Below are 11,516 nucleotides of genomic sequence, written 5' to 3' on the forward strand. Positions count from 1 at the left end.
CAGTTTGACCCTGAACGTCAATTAAAAGATACTTTATGTATAAAGCTACAAAAAGGTCCTTCTGGTGTATCATTAGTCACCCTTTAATCGCAAAACCTGATCCCAAATCTTTGTTTTAATCCACATAAAGGTGAGCATTTCTACAGAAGGAATAAAAACAGACAACTTAGATCACTGTAGTCAAGGCCTCAACTTCAACATGAACCAAAGTTTGAGTCTGACTTTTTCTTTTTTATCTTGAGTTTGACATCTAAAGTGTTTTAAAAGACCAAACTGCAAAGTTTTTTTTGTCTTATTTTCATTAGAAAATGTCTTTTTAGACTTAATATGAGCCACATTCACCTGAGTAGTGCCGAAAAATGTTTTGTTTCAAGCTGTTTAAAGACAAAAATGAGCTCTGAATCACTTGTAACAAGAAGTAAAAAAATCAGCCAATGGAACAAGAGAAAAGTTGCTTGTATTAAGACATTATTCTAGTTTCAAGCAACTTTACTTGCTCCATTGGTAGATTTTTTGTACTTGTAACAAACAATTCAGACCTCATTTTTGTCTTTAAATAACTTGAAATCAGACATTTTTCTGGACTGATGAGTTAAATGTGACTCATATGAAGTTTAATAAGACATTTTTACTCAAAATAGGACACAAACACTTGATAAGATTTTAGTTTTTTTGCAGTGCAGTAAATGAAACTTAGAACTGAAAGAGAGGTTTTATGTTTCGTTCTCTGGTTTCATTGACCTGACCATTCCACTGACCGCCATAAAGGAAGTGAAACTAGTTACTGTGCACTGATTTACACTTTCAACCAAAACATTTTTAAGTGAACTAAGATTGTTAACAACAAAAAAAAAAGAAAAGAAAAACTTGTGGACCTCAAGAGAGGAAGTAAACACTGGTCAATCCGTGCAGTGCTGTAAATGTGCGTTTTTTCACCTCATTGTGCAGAGTAAAACCAAGAAATGAAACCACTTTTTATTGGATATGGAAACACCTCTCACCACGATGGAGAGATATTTGTCTTTGGTCAGCACAGAGAAAGTTGCAGTTCCTTATTCAAGGCTATAGCATCACGTATTAGATAACATCTCACATACTTATGTAATCAAGTGTCTCTGGGGTACCTCAGGGCTCAATGCTCAGTCCTATTCAGTTTCTTTTTCCTTAGTTATTGTCATCAGATGATACAGATGTCTTTGGTTATACTCCTTAAGGCTGTTGAAGTAGATGCCTAAACACTTATGCACATTGTGACTATATTTATATGTGATAAGTGCTTCGTTAGAGCTTAGAGTTTAAATGGCTAACTTCCATTAACGTTTCCTTTAACATCATTTTTGAGATTAGAGCTGTCACACTTCTGACACACCTGTTATATGAAATGCTGAGGAGAAGATAATCTGTGAAAGATGATAAAACTTGTTGCCACTAAGTGGCACCGTATGCTAGTGGCTGATGATGAAGGAGCCCAGAGTTAAGCCGCTCATTTAAGTTTACATTCAAGTGTTGGTTCGACAAATAAATAGCATTGCAATAAAGAACAATTAAACACAGCAGAAGCGGAGTATCTTCCTTGCTAACAGGCTAACTGCAACCTTCAGCATCGTCTCTGTTGTATTGCCTTAATTTGATCTGTCTTTCTGCCCCCCACTGGTCTGGTGGTGTAGTGCAATTACTTTTATTTTTTTCGCCATAGTCAATGTTCTGATTTGCACAATCTTCACCAACTCAAGGTTAAACAAAATATCAATTCATGTTCAATTTTTTTTTAATATATATATATATATTTCTTAATCGATGTTTGTAACCCCCCTCCCTCTCATTCATACATGGTGCCTTCCGCCGGGCAAACCTCTTTCATCAGCCAATCACAGGCTGCAGTTCTGTTTGACACTTCCTGGTTCTGGAAATTTAAACCCAGCATGGCTGGAGAGGACAGGTGACACACAAACACTTCCTTTTACAGGTTTACCACCAAGATAATGATTAAGGTGAGAAATAATCAGTTTTTTAAATTATTATTTGAGATTAAGCCTTTGTGGTTTCTTTGTTTTCTTTTTGTTTCTTGCTGCTCGGACCAAAAACCAACGTCTTGGTTTAATGAGCTGCTTTTCTGTGCTCGGCCCAGCCCGCTCATAACACCACAGTGAGCCTGAGCAGTGTGTCTGTATCATCTTTGTGTGAATGAAGAGTAAACTCCTGTCAGGTGTCGCCATTGCCAACTCAGGCGTTAAAGTTTGATTTTTCAGGCGTTACCCTCACTGGCCGCTAGATGTCTCTCTCACATAATTTCCCGTCAGTGTGTGCTCAGTGTGGAGCAGATGTTTCAGAGGATGAGGAGTGGAGAGCACTTGTGTGCAATAACAGGAATTATACAGAGTCTCATTTGCAGAAGGAGGGCTCCTCACTGTCAGAATGAGACGACTGTTTAAAAAAAAATTCACTGACAGTTCGATGATTTGTTTATTTATTTATTATTTTTTATTCATCAAATACACACTCACAAAAAGAAACTGTTTGCTCTGAAATGATCACCATGATCCTGCAGCTCCTCTGTCTTTTTTTCGGCACTTTCTGTGTTATTAAGACTCTCCTATCATGCATTTATTTGATGATATATTCTTAAAGTTGAGGTAATTTAAATGTCCACTGTGCTAAAAATGAGCAAGATTATTCTCATAAACACAACATGGATGAAGTAAATTAATCACCGATTCCGTTTAATCATCTCTAATGCTTTTCTTAATGCATGTTAATCTATGAAATCCATTTCAAGCAAATAATAGGATTTTTTACGCACAGGTGAGAATAAATACAGCCATCATAATAACAAAATTATTTCTTCCTAAAGATTTAATTGTGACGTAATTTGTGAAATCTCATCTGAAGAATTTTTTTAAAAAATTTGTCAAGAGTAAATTTGCACAGCATTATCTAAACGGGCATGCGCAAAGGCTAACCTGCTGCCTCCCTTAAAATAAATGTCAAAGTGCTCCCATCCCCCGACAGCGGTGATACTTTAAATTAAAACCCGTGGCAAACATGAACTCAGAATGTAGTTCCATATCTGTAATGGCTTAATGCTGTTCCAAAAAGCACTGATTCAAACAAAATCATACCACAATGAGGAAATTGAATCAAAACCCTTTAACTTCTGTGTGGTATCGAGGCAAACCTTTAAATGCTGAAAAAAAGTAAAAGTGTGAATTTTTAGTATCATTTTTATTCAGACAGATTGATTTTTTTAAAAATATTTATTCTGTTTCTTATTTATCCTTCTGTACCTTTCGGGTTTATCTCCATCCTGCAGTGACAGCAACGATCTCGGTCTGAATCTTCATCCTCAAATAACAGAAGGTTTTACCTCTAAATCTCACTGGTTGTGTGTGAGTGTGTGTGTGTGTGTGTGTGTGATTCCAGTAGCAGCAGGTCTGTCTGACTGGCTTAAAATGGGAACAAAAAAACGTTATTGAAGGTGACACCAGCGCGAAGAGAGCCTGCAACCGTCGTTTTGTTTGATCTGTGGAGCTTTTATAGAGTAGTCCTGCAGGCTCCACAGCAACTGTGTAATTATACGTATCATGTAAACAAATAACAGAGAAATTTAACAGTTTAACTGCAAAGAAAATTATTTAAATAAAAGGGAGTTACAGAAAACAGTTATCACCCAAACACCCCAAAATAAACGACTGTAATTTTAAATTAAGGTGTGCAAAAACATTCTGCTTTAAATAATGTATTTGGTGAAGTTAGATTTTTTTTTCTTTCCTCTGTGGCTCCAAATAATCACATAAAGGCGGTTTTTGCATCTCACATTTTGGAATGAAGTGGAATTTTTTTTGTAAACATTACAGCAACACTAAAAGATATTTCAGCATTTTTTATATTCTAGGATAATAAAGTGGAATGGCTCGTAAATGTTTTCAGATTTTGAGGATTTACTCCGTATAACTGCACAGGTGTTTCTCAGGTCTTGGCTGACGTGGGCCTCCAGATTCCCGTCAGAAAACAAATCAAACAAAAGCTTTAAAATGAATGAAGTTGTTCCATCACACACTCTCTCTTTTATCCCCGAGTCTCTTTTCTATTAACACCTCTGAGAAAGCTCCTCTGCCTGCACGCGCATGTCTCTCATGTTGCATTTATTATCCTATCGGCCCCTCTTTGCGCGCGCTGTGATGGAGTGTTTGGCGCGCGGACGGTGACAGAGCCTTTGAGCAGCTTTTTCTCCCGCAGCCAGGTGATGAACGTCCGGCTGATCAGGCGCAATGTGGAGTAATTAAAACCTATAAATTATCCTCCGGCAGCTTCTCCCTGTCCCTTCACACACACAGATAACAGCACGTTTTTTTTTTTTACGCAGAGCTCGGCCTGGGAGACAATAAGAGGCTGACAATGGAGGCTGGAAACACCTCAGAGGGGAGGGAGGGGGTGTCAGGGCTGAAGAGGGATTTTAGGTGAAGACACGTGAAGATGTGGAGAGGTATTTGGAGTTGAAAATTATGAATAAATAAGGGTTTAGAGGCTTCAGCTGATGTGAAATCGTTTCTCAAGAAAGTGTGAGACTTCTACTGTCAAAACCGGGTTGTTCCACAGAGCCGGTCCACTTCAAAGACCCTAAAACCAGCAGCTAAACGCCAGCCAGAAAGCAGCAGAAGACTTCCTCAGTGATAATGCGCGTGTGTATCTGCATGTGTGTATTTGTGTACCTCATCTCCTGCGCTGCCTCAGCTCTATAAGATGTAACAGATACACGGTAACAAGGCAGTGCGCGCGCGGAGCAGTGATAATCTCTTGTTTGGTTTCTCTGTGACGCTGCTCGCTGCTCCTCAGCTCCCCTTTTGGCTCAGAGACGCCTGACATTATTGGACGTCGTCACCCCATGTCCAAAAGTGTCCCGGCTGCTGATTGGCCCGCTGCGCTTTGGATGTTATTCATGCGCCTCGAGTTGGAGTGTGTGTGTGTGAGTGTGTGAGTGCGCGTGGTAATGTGATGTGAGGACTTTGTGAAGATCCGACTGTCATACAGCGGTGAAAAGCTCGAGCTGTGTGAGAGCAACGCGCAAAAGCAGCCATAACAGTTTTGTAGTCAGTCAGCGACCATGACGCGCCGGAGCGCCTTTACGCAGGCAGGATGTCCACCAAATAATTACAGCAAGTAGCCACATTCCGGAGAGAAAATCACCATGTGTTAGAGCTTCCGCGTGGCATATTTTGGATACAAACGCAGGCCCACAAAGTGGATTGAGAGCGCACGAGCCACGTTCTTCAGAGCAGCAGCGATGGAGGAGCAGCGGGACCCGAACAGCTCAGACAGCAGCGAGGCAGAGAGCGTCTCCCCGGCCCCCAGCCTGCCCTCTCCGCCCATCCTGCCGCTGCAGGTCGCGCAGCAGGCCCACAGAACCACCAACTTCTTCATCGACAACATCCTGCGGCCGGACTTCGGCTGCAAGAAGGAGCTCGGCCTAGGCGCCCGAGAAAGGGCGCACACCTCCGGCCGGGAGCGCGTACATCCGGCGGTCAGCAGGCCGAGTCTCCCCGGGACTCCCTGCCAGGACTCAAACTGCAGCACCGACAGCTCCTCCTCCTCCGCCTCCTCCACTTCTCTGACGAGTCCCAAAAAGAGCAGCGGTGGAGGAGCAGCAGCTGACGCCGGTTCTACCGGGAGCAGCGGACTGAAAGCCGAGGAGAGAACGGGCGGCGTGGCCGGGGAGAACACCCCTTCCTCGCTTGTGGTTCTGAACGGCTCCGGGGCTGCAACACCGGAGAGCCAGCCGCTTCTGTGGCCCGCCTGGGTCTACTGCACCCGGTACTCGGACAGGCCCTCATCTGGTAAGGCAAGAGTTTCAGGAAGAATCAGTGGAGGCTGAGAGTGCACTGTGTGATCCACATCAACCCTGAGTTAATTTAAAATTATCTTTAAACAATTACAATACAGCCTTTAACACCTTCAATCATCTTTTTAATTTAGCGTCAAACATTAGGACGTTTTTTTTTAGAGGAAACAGATAAACAGTCAGAGCTGACCAAGTTTTATTTAATTTAAAACAACAAATTAAAGATTAAAAAATAAAAAAAATAAACATCAAGCTTTGCTTAAATTTTCTCTTAAACACAAAAGTCAAAATCTGCTGAATTTGATCTATAGAAATATAGAGTCGTGTGAATGTTTTACCTTCGTTTTAAGTCTTTGAATATTTGTATTTTTAGATGTATAAAATGGTTCTATATGTCAATATATTAGAGTGAAATTAATAATAAAATTAAATTCACAAAGAAGCTACCAACTTTAGTGGGAGGTTATCTTTCTTTTTTAAATTTATTCATTTAATTATTTATTTGTTATTTTTATTTAGATTTAACTCTGGACTTTTAAAGTATTTCTAAGTATTTCTAAAAAGTATGAACAAAAATTTAAAATTTATAAATCAATGAAACAGCCGAACAATAACCAAGGTTTTACACATTCTGCTCTTTTATTTGTTTTATTTGTCCCATTGTTACTTTTACATTTTTAAAAAGACATGGTTGAGATGTTTCATAATTAAATACTGACTAAAAACTCTGTTAGATAATAGTTGTGTATTTTAAATTACAGGTTAGATAAAAACATGCACCTGTGTGTGTACGTGCGTTTTATTCAAAGCAGCAGGTAGATCAGCTGTCTGACTGAATAACTTCACTCTATCAGTCACATTTATTCAAGCAGCTGTTTACATTATTACTGCAGGATTATAAATGTACACCCTGTGTGTGAGTCTGTGTGTGAGACTCCTGTCAGGGTAACGCGGTGTGTAACGTGAAAGGTGTAACGTGCCGTCCTGTCCTGTACCGGATTTGAGCTCAAGGCGGAATAAACCACAGAGGGATTAAATGTAAATAACGGCTCCATGAGCTCAGGAGACATTTTGAATTCATTAGAAGTGTGTTTGATTTGGCTCTCACTTCACAAAAACACAAACATGTGGAAAATACAAAGAGCCTTCCCGCTGGCAGCTTCTTAGTATAAAAACTTATTTTATCTTATGAAAGAGACAAGAGGTCTAACAATATGAGAGGATTTCTGCGCGTAAAAGACACAACACTGATTTTATTTCACGTCCCATTTAAAACATTTCATTTAATATGAGAGTCAAACTAGAATATTTAGAAAATCTATTCTGTGAAAAACTAGACCTTATAATCTGCAACATGTTGGATTTTTAAGGGCTACTGCGCATGTTTGGAGGCTTTAGTATAAGTTTAATTCGCCTCCACTGTCACCCTTATTTCAACGTTCATCATCAGGCCACAACAACAATAACATGTTGTTTTTAATCAATTAAATATTTTTTAAGTGCATTTATCCTGCGTCTCTGATAGGTTTTTATTTTTCTATGTTGTCTAGAAATAACTAGATGAATATTTTGCAGAATATCAAAAGAACTACTATAAAAACAGTGTGTATGCAAAGATAGAATAATTTAACCATCAAATTAAAATAAAAATATTTACATTAAGAATTAATCTTCCACAGACTCTTCTTCTTAACATATTTGATTTAACACAGGTATAAACGTACCTCCCCTGCAAAGAGCTTCCAGTATTTTCTTCCAGTGTTTTATCAGAGGCCACAAACGTTTAACATCATGTGATTAAACGCTTAAGAGTAGTTTAAGTGTACTATTTTGTGGGTGTGTGTATTAGATAAAACTGCAGCAGCCTCTCTGCAGCCTAAAGGACAGAGCATGTTGTTATGGACGTATAATGAGAATATTAGAACATATCGTATTGATTGTAATATAGGCTGTGTAAGGTTCATAGATATATAATGATGATAATTAATTCACTGTGTATTCTGCTCTGTCTCCACCGGCTCTCCCTTCAGCCTGTGTCTCTTTTCTTCTGCTCTGTTTATTTTTCTTTATGTTTAACACTTGCTGCAAATGTGCAATTTAAATAGAGTTAATTGTCATAATTATAATAATTATCATCTGAATGTAAAGCAGATGTTATAGTTTGATCTGACATTTGAAAAACAGCAGCAGCAGCTTTCCTTTTCTTTCTCCGTTGTTAATTATAAACCGTGATGTATTATTTGTTTACATCACGTTGAAATATACCACATCAAATAATAACCGTAATACTTGTAATACGGTCCCCCCTGTGAATTAATTAAGTGTGTGTGTGTGTGTGTGTGTGTGTGTGTGTGTGTGTGTGTGTGTGTGTGTGTGTGTGTGTGTGTGTGTGTGTTTCGATTTACGTTTATGATCAAATCAATTCATCGATTTCACTAAAAGTGCTGAATCATCATCAAATGGAGATGTCTCAAAATTCCTGCAGCATAAAAACACTAAAAATATCTGATAATTAAAATGTGTTCAATATAAAATACATTTAGAAATATTTGGATCAATTTTACAAATTTGTACCTCTACATTATCTCTGTTCAGTAATTTAAGAGTGGCACATTAATCGATTAATCGGTTATGCGCTGAATATTCATATTTCCGCTCTCGTGTCTTCGTCCTTACTGCAGGCCCAAGGACCCGGAAACTGAAAAAGTCGAAAAGCGGCAAAGAGGACAAGCGGCCGCGCACTGCCTTCACAGCGGAGCAGCTGCAGCGGCTGAAGACGGAGTTCCAGGTGAACCGGTACATCACGGAGCAGCGGAGACAGTCTCTGGCCCAGGAACTGAACCTGAACGAGTCCCAGATCAAGATCTGGTTCCAGAACAAGCGCGCCAAGATCAAGAAGGCCAGCGGCTTTAAGAACGGCCTGGCGCTGCAGCTGATGGCGCAGGGACTGTACAACCATTCCACCACCACCATCCAGGAGGACAAGGAGGACAGCGACTGAGGAGGAGGAGGAGGCACGGATACTCCGGGACTAACGCGCGCGCTCCTCCTCCACACACTCTGTACTTTGTAAATATATGATATCTAATTTAATGATGAGGAGGGGAGGGGGAGCTGAGCGGATCTCCTCTTCCTCACCTCCTCCTCCTCCTCTCTGCAGCAGACAGACAGACTCAGACTGAAGCTGCCAACAAAAACCAAAGATCTTATCGGGAAACAGAGCCTGACACTTTCTCAAACTTTAAAGACAAAAAAGAAACATCCCTCATTATCTTCTTTATTTCTGTGTCTGTGAGCTGAGAGTGAAACGGGCCCCCTCTCCCTCTTCATCTTCCACCTCCTCCTCTTCTTCCTCCCGTAGCCAGCAGCTGATGTTTCTGGCACTTTCTCTTTCCTTCAGCTCGTGTCTCTGTGGCTCTAACAGCGTCCAAACACGACGAGAACAGCCACAAGCTCCCTCACACTTGAGTTTTTTTAAAATTTTCTTTTGGACCAACTGACTTCTGGGGACTGTTGTAATCCTGCAGCTCGTTTTATTGAGACTCCACACGCAGATTCACGCAAAACTAAGTGCCAAAAAACGAAATAAACACACTGAGGAAACCTACAGGGAGCACAGAGACACAGGAATATTATTCTGTCAGACTGTCAGCTAACACTGTGAACACTGTCCCAGAATTTAAAAATGTCAGACAGCTTGAGGTCTACAAATTAGTTTCAGAAACGCTTAGAATCCAGGATATTTTCAGAAGCCTGAAATTTAAATTTGACATTTAAGTTCGCATTTAATATTAAAAACATTATGTTTTGTTATTTCCTCCAGGGATTTTAACTCATTTTAGAACAAACTTTAAAAAAATGAGAAGGCTAAAGATGGAAATAAAATGTGTGCTTTAGTAATTAAAGCCTCGTGTTATTAAATAAACACAAGTAATTCGTGTTTTGGGGTATTTTGCGAACAATTCTGTTAAAGCAGCGTGTATTAATTCAATTATGTCGTGTAATTTAAACTTTATTTGTATTTTTACGATTAACTTTTTCGTTATTCGATTAAAACCATGTTGAAAAATATTTAAAAATGTGCATCCGGATTTTCACCTCCAGATTAATGTCTTTATTTTTCTCTATCCCCTGGAAAACACGTAAAATCCTGAATAATATTCCTAATAAATTATAAAAAAAATTATAAGAAATAAAATATAAATAAAGGAAAGACTGAAGAGCCGCAACTTTAAATGATTTTGATTTAAAAAAATACTTTTTCTTCTTTTTTTTAAAAAAATCATTTTTTTAGAAAGCAACTGAACGATTACTCGACTAATTGCTCCACCTTTTCTTTGGACTCACTGAGAGTTAATTAAAAAAAAAAAAAAACAATTATTTTTCAGTGATAAAATTTCACATTGTAGTCTCTTCTCGAAAGTTCCTTGTACTTTACAGCTTAAATCTCCCTCTGACTCAGAAACAACAGGATTACTACAATTCTTACAGAAGTCACAGATACACAGACATGGTGTGTATGTTCCTGTGTGTGTGTATATGAGTGTGTGTGTGGCCCTCTGTGTGTCATGAACTCTTGTATTTCGGCAGGTAAAGCTGCAGACTCATCAGACTGATCTGATATGCGTTAAAGGAGCGCGAGGGATGATGGGAGGAGGAGGAGGAGGAGGGGTGGGGGTGTGATGGGGGTTATATTATGTACATTTAAACCATGTTTCCAAATAAACACTTTTATATCAGAAAAAGAAAAAAGAGCAGACACACTGAGCCGTTTTTTCCTGCTGGGTGATGAAGGTGTGTGAGTGTGTGTAAGAGCGCGTGCGTTCGAGGAAAGGTCGCAGCTCATTGGTTCACGTGAGTGGGACATTTGGATCCATATTCATAAGTGTTCTTTGGGATAAAAAGGAGGAGAATTTACGCTGCGCGCGCGCCGCTATCAGCGCTGTTCAAAGCGTTACAGAGCATGAAATTACCTCTCCGTCTCTGTGACACACACACACTAACACACACACACTAACACACACACACAGGTGATAGTGTGGCTGCAGGTGTGTGTGTGCATGTGTTAGTAAGAGTTGAGACAAACAGCGGGACAAAGGCCGCATTAGGCCTACAAAATGACGTCACAGGCTAGTAAAAACTACAACGAAAACCCCCAAACTGGTCCTATATATTGTTTCTAAATATTATCATTTATTTCCCAAACATAAAAAAAATCTAACACAAATTCACAAGTTGTTTTATCATTGATTTGTCTTTTTTGCTGCATTTAAAACTCAAATAAAGCAAAAAATATATATATAATAAAATAAATAAATGGATTATTGACAAAAATCTTATCAGTGAATAACAAATCTAATAATAAAAAATGAATAAACTCAATTAGTATCTACATCTTTTGCAAACTGCTCAGTTTCCATTTGTATTTTAAAGAAAAATGAGTTAAATTGCTTTTTAAAACACGTCTAGACAAGAAAACTGTAGCGCCAGTTTACTGAACAATGTCTGAATATGAGATTTAAAATAGAAAAAAAAGAAAAAAAAGTGAATGCTTTAAGGGTGCCTTTGAAATAATGTCTTATTCAAAATAATAGATTCCCATCAGTTTTTGTTCATTTCTATAAAATTTTGTGTCTGTGCATCCAACAAACCCAACCCTGTAGAAACAATCTTTCCGTTT

General features: G+C 39.0%; 1 protein-coding gene across 2 annotated transcripts; it reads left to right on the forward strand.

Annotated features, from left to right (window-relative positions):
• The first annotated feature begins 1,889 nt into the window (after positions 1 to 1,889).
• LOC141808871 (homeobox protein engrailed-1a-like) lies at positions 1,890 to 10,544 on the forward strand. Of its 2 annotated transcripts, none has more exons than XR_012599934.1 (2): positions 1,890 to 1,991; positions 8,518 to 8,595. XR_012599934.1 is itself a non-coding variant. In XM_074695626.1 (2 exons), exons 1-2 carry the CDS (start codon positions 5,282 to 5,284, stop codon positions 8,835 to 8,837), a joined length of 870 nt encoding a protein of 289 aa, XP_074551727.1. In that variant the 5' UTR covers positions 4,807 to 5,281; the 3' UTR covers positions 8,838 to 10,544. The 2 variants fall into 2 exon arrangements, 1 of the variants encoding a protein (XP_074551727.1); XM_074695626.1 differs by lacking the exon at positions 1,890 to 1,991 and adding an exon at positions 4,807 to 5,831 and having other exon boundaries at positions 8,518 to 10,544.
• The last annotated feature ends 972 nt before the right edge of the window (positions 10,545 to 11,516 follow it).

Source organism: Halichoeres trimaculatus, unplaced genomic scaffold (assembly GCF_033239565.1).
Source record: "Halichoeres trimaculatus isolate MK-OKI-2021-1 unplaced genomic scaffold, fHalTri1.1 fHalTri1_scaffold_19, whole genome shotgun sequence".
NCBI classification, from domain to species: Eukaryota; Metazoa; Chordata; class Actinopteri; order Labriformes; family Labridae; genus Halichoeres; species Halichoeres trimaculatus.

Bases quoted from the DNA above. Each gene is read 5' to 3' on its own strand.
- LOC141808871 (XM_074695626.1), top strand. From the start codon at position 5,282: ATGGAGGAGCAGCGGGACCCGAACAGCTCAGACAGCAGCGAGGCAGAG. The intron at 5,832-8,517 runs GTAAGGCAAGAG...TCCTTACTGCAG, and splicing joins CTCGGACAGGCCCTCATCTG to GCCCAAGGACCCGGAAACTG.